The sequence below is a fragment of the Lepisosteus platostomus genome, chromosome 4 (assembly GCF_059453375.1).
Source record: "Lepisosteus platostomus isolate fLepPlt1 chromosome 4, fLepPlt1.hap1, whole genome shotgun sequence".
Taxonomy (NCBI): Eukaryota; Metazoa; Chordata; class Actinopteri; order Semionotiformes; family Lepisosteidae; genus Lepisosteus; species Lepisosteus platostomus.
Window position 1 is genome coordinate 24,591,725 of NC_142614.1, and position 16,880 is coordinate 24,608,604.

The window sequence follows — 16,880 nt, forward strand, 5'->3', positions numbered from 1 at the left end:
AGAAAAGCCCAGGGTGTGTGTATGCCTCCACTAAATTGTGAACGTGTGCAGACCATTTAGGAGCTGAGAACCAGTGGGGAAGAGGAAATTATTTCAACTTGGTGACGAGAGGATGATTTAATCTGTGGAGAGCGGGGACTGCCAAGAAAGTGATTGACTTTCCAGTGAGTTTGCAAAGGGAAACAGTGCTGCTAGTGGGAGCAGAAATGAAAACATCCTGCAGTCAAATGGGCATAAGTAACATTTCTGTCACCTAGACCTCTGGCCACTTACCCTTTCAAATGAAACTAGTTGTCATAGAATGAAGTTGATGGAAGTACAAATGAGGATCTTGTAAACAAAACGAGGAAGCATGCTCATATTTTAATGCTGAACTTTACACAGTGGATAATGGGCCTTTAAGGAAAAGCCGTCTCGTGCAGTCCACTTCAATTTTATTCAAATCCCTGGGTGTAACCATAGCAACTATATGAATCGGCTGAAAATGATTTGTGATCTTAAGATGAAGGTAGATCAGATCTGTAGACTGTGAAGGAATATGAGCTGTAATAGCAGTAGCATTCAGATGCATAGTTCTTGATTTCAGTCAGATGTCCAACGTTACCACGTAAGTTGAAGACTTGAAGGAAGTAAACTAAAAATACTGGAAAGAAACAGGAGAATGTCATCAGCTTAAAGCCGGGACGAGCCATGCTGGTCCTGGAGGGCAGGTGTGTCTGCAGGTTTTCTGTTGATATGTTGCTTAACAGCCTGTGCCAGGGGTTCTAATGAAAGAATAAACAGCAGTGGTGACAGTAAACAGCGCTGTTACCGTAAGTACCTCTGCCCAGAATTAACTGTTGCGATATCTTTGACCAGGTCTGCACACAAATGACAGGACTGTTCTTTAGGGGACGGATTATATTGATGAATGAAATAAAGCATTCTAGAAAAGCCGATGGAAAGTTCCATTCTGGGCATTCAGATGCATTTTTTGCAAACACTGCTCTAGAGGCCAGTTTATGAGTGGTCTGAACCAGAATATAGGAGAAACATATTTGATTTGAAGCAAATTAACTCTTTGAAATGCCCTCCTAGTCATGATGTTTTAGGTGAGTTGAATGAGTCTTTCCTTTGAGTTGATTTTTTTTTATTTTTATGTTGAAAATCTGACATGGCAAATGTGCAGTTTAGTATAACAGATTGGTTCCACACTGCTTGCAGCACCTTAGATGCCACCTGAGCGAGGAGCATGTGTTTCTGCCTAGATGGGAGAGCTTCCTTTTGAGGCAATCTCAGATGTTCCAATAGTAGAACAGAATTCTTTAATGTTAACCAAGTCAGTGGTGGTTTCAGAAGTCTAGAGATGTAAATTAAAGTCTCAGAGATGTTTATTAATCTAGCTTTTTTAAAGTTGCAGAGATGTTTATTAACCCAATATTAATCTAGCCTGTTTAAAGAGTTCAGCTTGTATTGTTATGTTATTGGGTATTTGTCTTTCATTTGCCGGAACATTTTTATAATGTAAATAGCTTCCTAATCGGGTAATAAAGATTAATCAACCTGTCAGTAGAAGTTGGTCTCTTGTTTTTGACCCAAATTAATATGATTAATAATGATGTATGTCAAGATTATACCATTTATAATATATAAATGCAATATAATCAATGTTTCTGGTCTTCCAAGAAACAGAAGAATTTTCTTAGAACAGAATTCTTACTCTTCTGTAGCACATTTCTGGAGACTCCACTCACAGAGCTTTACAGGCAGTTAGGCAGTTGTGCACATCCAATGTGTATCACCGATTTGGATGATGTGACAGCACCCATAGTGTGCCAGTAAGCTCACCACACATCAACTATCAGTGGGGAGGAGAAAGGAGAACAGGGTAATGAAGCCAATTCGTAGATGGGGATTATTAGGAGGCCATGAGGGATAAAGGCCAGGGGGAAATTTGACCAGGATGCCAGGCTAACACCCCTACTCTTTTTTGAGAAATGTCCTGGGATTTTTAATGACCACAAAGAGTCTTGGTTTTACTTCTCATTCGAAGAACGGCGCCTTTTCTGCAGTACAGCGTCACCATCACTATACTGGGAGCGCCATTAGGTCCCACACAGGGTGAGCCACGGGTTCCACTAAGACCTAACATGCCGAAGTAGCTTGTCCCATACTCCTATAGCATTCTGTGTAAAAAGACTCCTCTTGTTCTCTAAATCCAATTCCCCATAGTTTCCATCTGTGTCTATTTGTTTGTTCAGTGGGTTGACTTTATTGATATCCTATTCAAATATATAACGTTTTTGAATATTTGAATCAGGTACCCTCATAGTTTTTACTGTTCAAGTCTAAAAATATCACGTTTTAGCCTGTCAGAGTAGACTGAGGCTTTGGTGAAGTATCAGACATGCACACAAACCAGAACAGCCAGTGTTCAGTTAGGGTGTTACCAGGAATAGAGGTAACTAATAGCAAAGTAATAGGGCTTCACAATGTATAATTTTAATTCCTGGAATGTGAAAGAATGACAATATGCTGTAGGCTGGGTTTCATCCTTCTCAGAGCACGTAAACTCTTATGGTAGGAGACAGGTGTTATTTTATTATGTCTCCTGGCCTGTAGAGCTTGTTTTTATAATTCGTTTTCTGTCAGTTCTGTGTGTAACAGAAAATACGATTCCATATAAATTTTGGAAATGGGTCGGTTGTGAGCAATTCAGCTTAGAATAACTTTAGTTTACATTGCGATATGATAAAGAATTACTTTAAACAAAGGGGTTTTCACAGAGGCTGTAGCATTTTGTTTTGGCTATGTGGTTTGACACATGACTGTTCTCCGCTTTAAAATTCACAACAAGTGTATCGCAAACAAAACTCGCTCATCTGGTGGGATGATATTGTATAGGAGTATCCTGTCAGTTGTGCTTTAATTTTGCATTTGCAAGAAACTGTAGTTCCGTTGAAAAATCCGGTGCATAATTGAGCAAAAAAAACATTACATTAAGTGAAGAGGTCTGTCCATGATTTGACAGTAAGCCTTCAGAAACTTGCAGGTGTTTATCTTTTTGGATTGGAAAAAAGAAACAAAAACCAACATTGAGATAAACAAGTATGTAAAAGGAAGCTGACAGCATCTACTGTAACACCCTGCCTGCAGGGTGTCAAATTTGAATAGCACAAAAGCATGTATGGTAGAAAAATATTGTTAACTTAGGTTATGGCAAAAGCAGCTGGCATTATTAGTACATAAATGGTTATATATACAGTATACGTTTATAAATAATTGCATACTTATAAATAATTGGATTACTGTTTGCATAATTAAACACTGTGGAACTTGAGATCCCTTCAGAGCTCTGGCTTTGGTTACTTCTGTCCTCCATCCTCTGCTCCTTTTGTATCTCACTGTAGGTAGTAGGGCTGTAGATAAGAGTGTAGCGGCTATGAAAATGGCTAGAATGAAGACTGTCGATGAAAAGATACTAAGAATGCAATTGACAGCTATGCAGACAATGAGGATGCTTATTGTGAACAGAGCTCCCTTGGTAACAGTTGACTTGTGTTGTTTTGTGCTTCGTATACGTTCACCAGTGTTCTGTACTTAACCAGATATTTCTTCTTTTGAACTCAGGGTGAAAAGAGCAGTGGATTTGATGTACTTTACCATAATATGAAACATGGACAGATTTCAACGAAAGAGCTGTCTGATTTTATTCGTGAAAGGTAAGCAGTTATGTCTTCCTACTTTAGTTCCTGCTCATTTCTGGACTTTCTTTACGTTCTAACAAAACATTGACTTTGAAACATTGTTCTGCCTGAAACACTTGACAGCACCTTCGAAGTATGTGTGGACTGTTGTCATCCTGGCTTATCCTCATTCCAATGCTTGCTGTCCATCCCCTTTCAATGAGAAAATTGATATTGTCTTTTAAGCTGTTCTGTATAATGGACTTCTATCCACTAGGTTCCATGTGTATCAATTAGAGAATATCAATAATTGAGGTCAAGGTGTTAAATAATTATTGTCAGTGAAAAGAACTGGTGAAGATGAGAGCACTGTCTCCTGACATAGGGGCTGGTATACATTAGGTTTTTTTTCCCTTTTAAAAAAATATAGGGTAAAAAATATTATGATTTATATTACGGGAATCTTGGGTTACTCAAAGATTTTTCTGTCCTAAAGGTTGAGCTTTCGCCCTGCAGTTCAATGCATTGCTCTTCATGTTGTGTTATTGTCAATTAAGCTGTAATAAAATGACTTTTCATTACAGTCCAGTTTAACCAATTTTTAGTATCAGATTGTAATATCAGAGCATTGACAACAGCATAGTTTAAGTAAAAGAAACCAGTTTTGGAAATGTGGTCGTTTTCAAGCTGTTCTTTGGGCTCTGTTGTTTGGGGTTTGTGTGAACGTGTTGCGTCCATGAAAGTCGAATGTGGCAGGTGCTGAGTGTGTTTACTATGCTGTGGCAGTGCCCATCAAAGAGGGCACGTGGCTGTCCTAACGCTGGTTGAAGAACGTAGCTTAGCAATGTCCACTCTCTATACAAGATGAGCTTGGTGGATATTCCCTGACAGTGGGCACTCCTTCCTTCCAGTTTGATGCTTTTCTTCCAGTGGGAAAATTCCCAGCAGGACAAGAAACAACATTTGACTTGCTTGGTTGGGAATGTAATAATAATGATAATGTTTCTTTATTAGCCCTATACAATTTCTTGCATTAGGAATTCGTCTTTTCGCATACCCCAGCTTTTCTCCATGGAGACACAGACACACAGACAGGGAGAGAAGCTTGGGGTCAGAGCGCAGGGTCTGCCATTGTACGGCGCCCCTGGAGCAGTTAGGGTTAAGGGCCTTGCTCAGGGGCCCAACGGAGTAGGATTCCTTCCAGTCACAGGCACAGATCCTTAGCCACAGAGCCACCGCTCCTCCCGTAAAAACACAGGTGTGGTGAACTTTAGTTTCTAATTCAAAGTGAAAAGTCATGGATAAGCACATATGTGTTTTCTATATATTTTCTGTTTTTTTTTTATCTTGTGTGAGTGATAAAAAATGGCTTTTGTACTTGTTTTCTAGTGTAGATGGTGGTAGGTGTGAGAAGAGGAGGGTATAGAAATCCAGACACACAGTCCAGTAAGACAATAGCAGGGAGTTGCTTGAAGTATTTTTGGCTCAGGATTATGCAACTGTTTTTTGCACCCTCCACCCTGTTCTCATACAGTGGTAATACTAAATACTACAGGAAAACTAGCTTTCTGATCTTGAGCAATATCTACTGTAGTAGCCTTTCCTGCCACACAGTGTCGCTCGTGAGTGTTCTGGGAAATCTGATATGAGACTTTTCCTAATTAATCTAAATTGCTCGTCACCCTAGTATACTGAGTTTAATGCGAATTGTTTTCTGGAAGCATTCTTTTAAGAGATCTTAATGCATCTGTAATTTAATTTATCCAGTTCTGCAGTCAAAGCTGTCTCAAAACCTGTGCATTTGATTTACAGGTTAAAAAAACAATTGCTATAAATAAGTGTTGTTAATAGGAGTTCAGTAATTAGCCGAATACAGACAAGAATAAAAAAAGCAAAATTTCAGTGCTTAGATTACTTTGTTAATAATAAATATAATAAATCCTTACGCTTATATAGCGCCTTTCTGGACACTCCAATCTAAGCACTTTACAGGTAATGGGGACTCCCCTCCACCACCACCAATGAGCAGCACCACCTGGATGATGTGACGGCAGCCATAGTGCGCCAGAACGCTCACCACACATCAGCTATCAGTGGGGAGGAGAACAGAATGCTGAAGCCAATGCAGAGATAGGAATTATTAGGAGGTCATGATTGGTAAAGGCCAGGGGGAAATTTGGGAAGGACGCTGGTGTAACACCCCTACTCTTTTTGAGAAACACCCTGGGATTTCTAATGACCAGGTCAGGAGTCAGAACCTCAGTTTTAGGTCTCATCCGAAAGACGGTACCTTTTTACAGTATAGTGTCTCCATCACTATACTGGGGCATTAGGACCCACACAGAGCGCAGGGTGAGCGCCCCCTGCTGGCCCCACTAACACCTCTTCCAGCAGCAGCCTTAGCTTTCCCAGGAGGTCTCCCATCCAGATATTGGTGAGGCTCAAACCTGCTGAGCTTCAGTGGACTGCCAGCTGTGGGCCACAGGGTGATATGGCTGCTGGCATATTACCATATTAATGTTAATTATGAACCAAAGGCATCACTTAATAAAAAATTAAACAGTAGTTGAACAGAAGCAGCCAGTGCTAATACTGTACAACTTTAGTAGTAAATTAAGTCTTGTTGAGCTGTGTAAGGGATTTGGGTTTCTAGTGGAAAATCTTTGAAGATTAGGGATGGATGGAGTTGTTGTACCTTTCAAATTGCTATAGAAAAGGGTTAGAGTAAAGGATGACTTTAGAGTTCAGTATTTACTTTGATTGAACTAGTAAATATATTTAGTAATTACTAGCATATATTGCAGTAATTTACGAAAAAAGATAAGTTAACAGTGATGGTGTCAAGTTGACCTTAGGCATCCCACTTGGCGACTTGATCCTAGGAATGCACTGCAGAGGGGATATGAGACAGAAAACTATCCAAGAAATAATCAGAATGGGTCTAAATGTCCACAGATTACTATCCAGTGGAGTTGTAGTGGGTTTGACAGACTATGTTGGTATGGGGTTGAGCATAACAAGAAAAAATAATAAAGCAGTTGCATTGCCTGAATCAGTAGTGAATGGTTAGTTTTAATTTGTAAGACATGCTCTTATTTTTATGTTTCAAATAGAGTGAAAACAGACCAGAAAGTTGCAGTTTTATTATTTGCTAACACAAACACTGCTTTTTCGTTGTTATGTTTTCTGTAACTGTAATAAAAGGAACTGTTTCTTGAGCTGCTAGGATGCCTATGGGTTTATACTTTGTATTTTGTGTCCAGCATCTGCAGTTTGGCACCACCTTGTGTAGGGAAACGCAAATCAGATTTTTACTGGTGTTAATTTTTGGTGTTGAGTAAATTTCGGTTCCTTTATGACTCTGTCATTAATAAAGTATGCAGCAAGAAATGCAGAGTTTCCATTAATTATAGGCTGCCACTAGTCACTTGAGAAGTTAACCCGTTGCTGGAAGAAAATTGAAAGAGTAATTGAAAATAAAGTGATTTGAAATAAATTACATTTGAAGTAATGCTGTAAAAAAACAAGGAGACACAGTGGACAAATAGGGAAAATTATAATAGTTTTTAATACCACATGACTTGAGTATATGAAATAAAAATCCATAGTCTGTAATGTTTGTTTATACACCTGGTATACATATACTTAATGAAGTCGCAGTATGATCCCTTTTAAGTAAAGTTCTCATCGGAAGAAAATATGGGAGACACCATGCTGTTATTGGAAAAGATTTTTCAAATGATTATTATTTCAGTGCTACAGATAGAGCAGAGATGATGACTCATGGCAAGCAATCAAGAAAAACATTTTCTATTTAAGTCTTGGCAATGTTTTTTAACCCTTCAGAATTATTTGACTGCAATGCTGGAGAAAAAAGGAGCCCTGCTAGAAATTAAATAAGAAATATACAGTGCATATGCATATGAAGTTTTAGGAGTCCAACCAACTGTATCAAAAACCGACTGTAATCTTAAAAGTCAATTATTAATATTAGTAGCTGCTCTTAAAAATAAAAAGTACAAACAAATGTAAAAACAACTTCATTCTATGAAATCAAGCTGCTCCCTAACAATATTTAAGCAATTATATGGTTGTATAATGATCTTTTTCTCCCGGAGATTTGTGAATTAAGGTAATGGCAGTTCTGCCTGGCTTTACAAGAACCATCTGTGTTTCTAAGATGGTTGTTATTAAATACGTCTGTTGAATGATGCTGCATACTTTCACTTGACATAATTCGCCACAGACACTCCTCATAAATTGGATAATCATAAGTGTGACTCTTGCCAGATATTTTGAGGGCGTTTTTTTTTTATTCTCTGCTTTTTCAAAGTAGAACTGCTGCACAACAATATGCTGAGCTGATTCTCAGAAGTGATTGAAGACGTGTGTGAAACTGTTCTCTGTAGATCAAGTGGAGTGAAATGAACTGGAGAAGATCAGCACTGCACCCTGTTCACATTGCTTGCAGTACAGATGTTCTAATAGCAGTGGAGAAATGAGTTTGAATAATGCAGAATACAACCATTCAGTCTTTAAGCTTGTTGAGCCTACTGTACATTATTTCTACAGTTTGCATTTTGTGGAATTTTCTACATACTTTAAAATGTAAATGGATGATTTCCATTAAACCACAAGTGTTTCTATTTTAAAATGCAAAATTGTGCAGCTTAGATTGTGTGCATAGTCTTCTGTTTATAGCCTACAGAAGTATGGTTGAACATGCTTTTAATAGTTGAGTCATCTTCATTTAGATTAAATAAACACTAATAAATCCCTTCTGTGGTTTCTTACCCACTCTTCTTTACTGATCAGAAGGCTGGGGTTTTATGCCGGTTGAAATGAAAGAGCATCACAACTGGAATAAAACTTTAAAGTTGGTGAGGTTTGAAATAATACATATAATTACTGATTGCAGTAACAAAGCATACGTAGTGTTTTTAAATGCTTTTAAATAACAATTATTGATATATTAAATGGAGGATGATATATTACAGGTAGGCTAGATTTAACTGAAACATATGACATTTAGTGATGCTACGGTTATGTTACAGGAAGGAAGAGATGCAATACTGTATAGGTTAAATTATATCTTGTTCTCAGTTTTGTTTTTGATGGTGTTGGCTATTGATATTGCATTGACGTTAAGAATAGCTAGAATTAACCTTTGAAGAAAAACCCAGTCTTCATGCCAAACAACCTTAATTTAGACATTTAAACAGCAAATATAACAATAATTGATATTTGATCATTGAGTTTTAATGGTAATTCTAAATATCACCCTGGTTCAGACAGCTTTAAATCTCTAACGTGTCTAATATAAAATCAGTGGTACAACCTTACAGGTAAAAAAAACAATAAAGGTATTCTTTAAGTTATTTTAGACTTAGTTTTACCTCATTCAAATAAATTTAGTTTACAGTTCTATGAATGGCATGGTTCAAATTGTGATTTTGGTTTATAAGGATGATCTAGAGTTGAAAGGTGATATAAATGATTTAACTGTTAAAAGGCAGGAATCAACACCCTGAAATTAAAATTTACTAAACAGCTAAAACATGTATCAGTTTTAATTGAGACCAAACAGAAGGGTCAGAATTGTCCATTTTCTCTCTCTGTTAGATTTACCCTGACATGTTTTTTGTGTTTTTGTTGCTATTTTTTTAATTTGAAAACCAACATCTTGATGGTTAACTCTCAAGCTTCACCTTCACTTATGGTAAATATGTACTTGCAGGCATCCTGTTTGTATAACACCATTTATGTGAAACTAACAAAAGCAACACTGAGTCCTTCAAAACTCTTCGAGTTTGTCCCTAAAATTAAAGTTTAATCTGTGAGACATTGTTCCAAATTCTCCTAAAGAAAGATGAGAGAAATCTGACAATTCATAATCTTTGGTCTACAAGATCAAATATTATACAAGCTGCCTTTGTTTCTTGTCATTTTTCATTTTGAGTACTAAAATACATGTATACTTCTTTTAAATGTATTTGTGTGGCCAAGCAAATTTCAGTGGTTTTTAACATGCAGACATACTGATTTTTTTTCTGCTTCCCCCCCCCCCCCTCAAGGGCTACAATTGAAGAAGCATATGCAAGGTCAATGACCAAGCTAGCCAGATCAGCTAGCAATTTCTCACAGTTAGGGTAAGTTTCTTAGCTCAACAGTTTACACAGCATCTGCTTTGCTTGACAGCGTGTGGACGCATGTGCTTGTACCGACTGCATTCAGTATCCTGTGTCCGTAATGTGGTCTTGGCTGCCAAGTGTTACTTGTTTTTCAGGACTTTTGCACCAGTATGGGATGTATTCAAGACCTCGACTGAAAAGCTAGCGATGTGTCATTTAGAGCTTGTTCGGAAACTTCAAGAATTAATTAAAGAAGTTCAGAAGTATGGGGAAGATCAAGTGAAAGCACATAAAAAGGTATTTGTTCTGGTTTGAAATGACTGTATTATAGCTCTTTAAAGTTATCAAGACTTTTAAAGTAATCCTTGTTTTCTAGAGTAAATAATAATAATGATGATGATGATGAATTTAAGTTACAGTATGCTCATGTGAACTGTCCACAACACATTAGACAGGATATGACTGGTTTACTGAAAATCTCAAGTAAAGGGTTATTTAATAACTAATCCGATATTAATGATAGAATGCAAGCTTATTCCGTGAGCTGGGAATTTGTGTGAACAGTAGTTCACACAAGACTGGTCCTGGGAGCTGACAACTGGTCTGTCTGCCTGTAGTTGCATATTACTGACTAGAGTTCCCCCATCCACAGCTAACCTGTGTTCCACTGAGTAGTTATCTTTCTGTCATGTATCTCACTCCCTTTTAAAACAGCACACTTTGAATGCCTTGATCTTAGATGTAATCTGTTGTTTTGTGGTGCCAAACAGACAAAAGAAGAAGTTGCAGGTACACTGGAAGCAGTGCAGAACATTCAAAGCATCTCTCAGGCCTTGCAGAAATCCAAGGAAAACTACAATGCCAAGAGCGTGGACCAGGAGAGGTTAAAAAAGGAGGGAGCAACACAGAGAGAAGTGGATAAGGTAGGGTCGTTTGTCTTCATTGGATCAGTCCTTCAGATCTTATTTATGTGCTGCTTACAGAACATCATCTCTTGGCTTCCTCCATTGTGGGGTCAAGACCCCAGAAAAAATAATCTGAGGCTAGACAGTACTTTTCTGTGGACATTATTTTAGACTTGTGAACACACCCTGTTCCATATGCAGAATTGAATAAAATTGAATAAAGACAAAAAAAGGTTTATTTCTAAGTAAAGTAGATCTGGCATGACCTTCTACACTGTTGTGTGCTGGAGCAGCAGCATCATGACAAGAGATGCAAATAGGCTCAATAAACTCATCAAGAAGGCTGGCTCTGTGTTGGGGATGAGCCTTGACCCCCTGGAGGTGGTGGCTGAGAGGAGAATGCTGACCAAGCTCACAGCCATCATGAACAGCGCCTCTCATCCGCTTCATGGGACTGTTAATTGGGCAGCAGAGCACTTTTAGCAAGAGACTGCTCCAGCTAGGGTGTTCAAGGGAACTTTTCCGTTGGTCTTTCCTCCCGGCGGCTATCAGGGTGTATAACGCTGCCCTAGGCTAGGACTGTTCATTTGCTCCTCTATGGACAGCATGTTGCTCTATTGTACTTTTTTTTGGACACTCAATCTGTATATACCTATGCACATTTTGCACATGTTTTATTGTTTTTACAGTGACTATGAGCATATTTTGCACACACCTATGTATTTATTTTTTATTTATTTATTATATATTTATTTTGTATTGCTGTACATATTTTAATTTTTCGTCTATTCTGATGTCTGTTTTTTTGCTTGTCTTGGGCTGGACTGCTGTAACACATCAATTTCCCTTCAGCATCGATAAAGTCTTATCTGTCTATCTCTATGAATTGCAAGGCCACTGATTTACAAACCATTTTGCAGATTAATCATCCATTTATAGCTGAGGCAATAATAAGATTTTAATATAATCTTGTTATATTTTAATATGTACTTTAATAGCTGAAGTGTGATTAATTCAACTTGGTTTTAAACTTGGTTATTCTTAGAAGAAAAAAATGTCTTATTTTAAAACCATTACAATTTGTATCAAATAAAGTGTGATTTCCTAATATATTATAACTGCAGCTTTTATTAGCAGTGATACTAAATGATTTCTCGAAAGATTGAATAGCTAGTTTATCCAAGCTAACTGAGCTACATAGTATATGGGAATAACAGGTCCTTTATATGTGATATATTTGGGTGTGTTTGTGTACTTTCATGTAAAATATTTAGACTAATTAGCAGCGAATACTGGATGACTTTTCCCCTTATTTTGAAAAACCGAAGTTTGATGGAAAGATGTTATTAATTATTGATGTATTTTTCCACACAGGCTGGAGTAAAGGCCAAGAAAGCCACAGAGTCATATAAATTGTATGTGGAAAAATATGCCACAGCAAAAACAGAATTTGAACAGAAGATGGCTGAAACTGCGCAGGTAGGGTGTCAATTATATGTAACTCACCTTTGTTCTTCAGATACACTATATTAATTGTAATGAATAAGCCGACAATATATATTGTTCATGTTTTGTCATATTTGTTTCTTGAATCTGTTTATGAACAACTCTGTTTCTCTTTAGTTTTTTGCATTAGTTAGCCATTTTCGATCCAAATATATGAAATATGTCCCCCATATTAACAATCAATGAATTTAACTTGGAAATACAGTTTACTTCATGCCAGACCATTTGCATGCCTCCACTGTGACCTCGAAGTGGCGATGACAGCAGTTGTTGAATTATTATTTCAGTGATGGTGGTTAACTCCATCGAAAATAGTAAACATATGATGCCCCTGTGTCTTGTTTAAATATGGGAGTCTGTTCCTCCATAGCTGGCTCTTACAGACTTTTGAAGTTATCTGTACAGATTTATGGGGCTGTCTCATCCTAAAGAGTACAGTCACATTGAGGGCAGAGAACAAAACAATCCTATAGTAAACAAGATTGGTTACATAATTGCAGAAGCGCGCAGTGCTTGGTATGTGCCTCGTTAAAATCCATCTGTCCCGAAGAAACAGCAAAATAAAATGGAAACAAGTTTCCTTCCTAGTACTGCAATTGCTCTAGCAGTGTAATCATTGCAGTTTGCTTTGGATGTCGAAGTTAAAACAGGACTTGACTGGAAACTGAACTGAATTGAGTGTTTTCTTAAATTTGCTTCGCGGCAATAGAAAAAAATCCAGTAAATTACAGAGGCCTTGACATTAACCTTACATTATTTTTGTACTTGGCTTTTTTACATTAATATAATAAGGCAGATCATCTAAAATATCCTCTCTTAATTTTAATGCTTTATGTGTGTTAATATTCCAAGTTTGCTGAAACAAAACACTAACTGTTCTCTAGCTGTGAATATTATGTGTCTGTCAGGCCCTGTGTGACACTGAACGCCCAGCTACTAGATACTAATATTTGCATCTATTCCAAAAATATACCGGTTTTACCATCATATCTTATTAATATTTTATGGTAAGCGATACGTCACAAATACGTCACAAATTCTGGTATATGTAATTCACATTGCTTGGGTAACACTTTAATTTTAGAAAAAAAGTTTTAAATTTAAGGAGCTTTTTAAACACAACGCATAATAATAATTTAAGTGGTCTTTATCCACTTAATTTGCGTGCCTTGCTCCTGATGCTCGCTGAGATAGGTTCCAGATCCCCCTTGACCCAGAAGTGGATAAAGTGGTTAGAAAATTGATGGATGTATGATCCATTTTTATTTTTATTACAACTTACTGACAGAATTGTTTGCGTCAGTTTTACATCAGCTGTAACACAATATTACAGCAGAAGAAATGATTATATATTTTTTAAGCATAATGCTGTAATGAACTACTTGGTGGTTTGGAAACATCGGGAGAGGAATAGGAAATGCTTTTGTTCAGATCAGTATAGGGCCTGATCAACTACATTACTTACTAATGAAGTAAATCTTTTATTAAAACAATAAAAAATATCATTTTTAATTAAATGAAGATCAATCCATGTGGCAAAACAGAATGTAGAGCCCTAGTTACCAAACCCCTTATATGCAAAAACATTCATGTAGAATGTGCTTGGTAATACTACAGTGTACTTTTTAGCAATTGTAGTGATCTATCAGTACTAAATGAATATAGTATATTAACATACTAAAACAATAATAGGCATGAATATTTAATCACTTTCAGGTTAAATCGCAAAAATTATTTCCTTGCCGGATATGAGTTCCTATAGACGGGTTCATACACAACATCTAAGCTCCAAAAATGTAGGTCCTTTTACCTGAGTGGTTTAAAAAAATTAAATGGTGAACATGTTTCTGACAATATACAGCTGAGCTAATTATCCAGGTGAGTGGGATTGGTGTGGACCAGAATATGCAAGCCGGAATATTAAACCAGTTGGCCATTTGTTGTTATATGCTGATTCATAGCAAAGCAAGTTCTCTTTTCACTACCACTGTACCAGTTACAGCTACATTTTTTCAACTTCAGAAACAATTAAATCACAGATGAATAAATGAGCAATAAAAAGATGGGGAGTAGTACAGGTGAAGGGATCACACTGAAACACACAGAAGGTGTAACAGGTGAGGGGATTGCAATGATACACACAAGGAGTAACAGGTGAGGCGATCACAGTGAAACACAGAGAAGGAGTACAATGATCACATTGTATCACACACAGTACCAGTACAGGACAGGAGACCGTGGTATAGCCACAATTCATGTTACACCCCACAAATTGTACAACCACTTAAGTCAAAAAGTCTACATCAAGTCTATTGCTGGAAATTCACTAGATTGTTTCCTGATCCAAATCTGACCCCTCACTGGCACAGATCCCAGGTTGGCTTTAATAATGAAAGATGATTTTCATATATACCTAAATGCCAGATTTCTACCCAGTGATTAACTGATACGTAGGTATAGAGCCTGTATGTATTTCGACTTAAAGTTCACGTCCAAATATCTAAACACTGATTTTATCTTTACAACTATAGGTAGGTTTTTTGCAAATCAAAAATGTATTATTTTTTTCCTCTTATGTTTGAGGAAACAGAAATAACTTTCCTTGTTGGTGCCAGTGTTTCGGTTTTGCTTCTTTAAGTGTAAGATCACGAACACCTCACACTTTGGGCATGTACAGTATTTATCTATACCATCCTTTAATATTTAATACCCACTGCGTCACATGCCCCATGGTTTTAGCCATGGTTTACCATTCAAACTGGAGTTATTCATGAAAAAATACGAACTGCAAAGGATGGAAAGTACACCCCCATTAGAACAGCTTTTCTCTCTTCTGTTTTTTACAGCCAGAGATAATACTGTCTTAATGTATCTCATGTATGGGCCACCCCACATAATTGATAACGTCTGTTAAGTTGCATGATGGTGGCATCTGCATTGAGGACCACCCAGGACTAAGGACACACAGTGTGCATTAAAGAACAGTAACATGCTCTATTTTTTGTGTCATCTAATAGAGCCCAACAAGCATGCTCCTAAATTAGGCCTTTAAATTGGTTCTGTCTAGCTTATTTTAATGTATCTTGATTCCTTGCTCGTTTTGAAATTGGTAGAAAAGGAAATTGGATGTCAAATACAGACATGAAAGTAATTTTGGAACAATAATTCAGGATCAGGAAAAGTCATTTTAACTCACAATTTTTGCGGTCTGGAAATCTGGATTTCTTACAGATCAGCAGATATGCAATTGCAGTTTTTTTAATGAGGGTGATTTGTTTGTAGAAATTTCAGGATATTGAAGAAGCTCATGTTGTTCACATGAAGGAGATGATCCAGTCATATTCTCAGGCCATTGAAGAAACACATATACAGATTGGAGAGGTGAGTTTAATCTTTTAATACGATAACTATAAAGAGTTGACACGGCTGCCTTTTATGTGTGGTTTAAAATGTGTTTTTTATTTATTTTTCTGGATTATTATTGTGATAATAGTTACAGTTGTTACACTTCATTATTTGTACAGTCTATGTTTTAACTAAAATAGACCTTCAGCTTGATGTCTAGAAGAAAAAAAGCTTTCACTCTCGTTTGACTTCTTCAGGGGCAGATGACACCATTTTCATAGATGTTATGGTACAGGCTTAGATCTGTGTTGTTTTGACAGTATGCCAGATCAATTAGTTAGGGTTTTGATCCCCTTAATCTTTTAATTGAGAACCAGGAAATGCTCTGAGGAACATTTCTTTGATCCAATTAAAATTCTAATCAAAAACAGTAGTAGTAGTTCAAAACTACAAGTTTTTAATATGTTTTTGTTTTGGAGAGATGGATATAATAAGATGTTTCTTTTAGGCTATTCCACAGGTAACCTTTATTGGTACTAATTTTACATTTTGATTGAAGAAATAGTTTAAAGATAGTGGTGATGATAATTGTTCATACAAAAACTTGTGTTTAGTGTCAGATATGTGATAAACGAAATACAAAAAGACATAGTACGATACAGGAAAAGGATTTGACAAATATGATCTTGAAGAAATTCTGGGATTCTCTTTTGACCTGCATTCTGTATAGCCTTAGAGAGTCTAATGGGCAGAGATGCCTTGGCTGTATGCAGTGAAGTCAGAAGTATATAAAGCACAGAGCGATTACCTTCGGCAAACAGATTCTACTCACAAGCTAAGGTGAACAGTGATTCTTGTGTTTGAGGAACCCCCTTTTCAGTTAGCAACTGTGATTTAAACATTTTAAATTTTAAAATTATGGCAAAATGTTTTGCATAAAAAACTTGCTTCTGAATCACCACACAAAGATAATGAAGTGCTTGTTACGTTCATTAATGCCAGTGGGTGGCGCCACTTTCATGAAGAAATGGGATAATTAAGTGCGACTGTCTTTAATTAGGCTTCATAGCAGACTCGGGCTAAGGAATTTATTGTCAGACTACTGCGATGATTTACTGTAATAAAAATAATCATCATTTCATAATAAATAACAGAAAGTTCTATTACTATGTTGGAGTGACAATCTATATGGCAGTGACTAAATGCCTTGTGATTTACTTATTATGTGGAATCTAGTCATGTTTTCAATTCTTTAGGCAGTCTTTACAGTGTGTTGAAGTATTTATACATCTGGAGTACCTTTTCATTAGTCAGCATAGTTGTATCTC

At 36.9% G+C, this 16,880-nt stretch overlaps 1 protein-coding gene across 11 annotated transcripts in view; it reads left to right on the plus strand.

Moving 5' to 3' along the window:
* Window positions 1–16,880, plus strand: part of fcho2 (FCH and mu domain containing endocytic adaptor 2) — a 70,092-nt gene that overhangs the window by 15,038 nt on the left and 38,174 nt on the right. For all 11 annotated transcript variants that reach the window (XM_088629151.1, XM_088629144.1, XM_088629146.1 and 8 more), the window contains 6 exons: window positions 3,610–3,701; window positions 9,740–9,814; window positions 9,952–10,093; window positions 10,567–10,719; window positions 12,076–12,180; window positions 15,490–15,588. In XM_088629151.1, coding sequence (XP_088485277.1) covers window positions 3,649–3,701; window positions 9,740–9,814; window positions 9,952–10,093; window positions 10,567–10,719; window positions 12,076–12,180; window positions 15,490–15,588 — 627 coding nt within the window. In that variant the 5' untranslated portion in view covers window positions 3,610–3,648. The remainder of the gene's footprint in view (window positions 1–3,609; window positions 3,702–9,739; window positions 9,815–9,951; window positions 10,094–10,566; window positions 10,720–12,075; window positions 12,181–15,489; window positions 15,589–16,880) is intronic.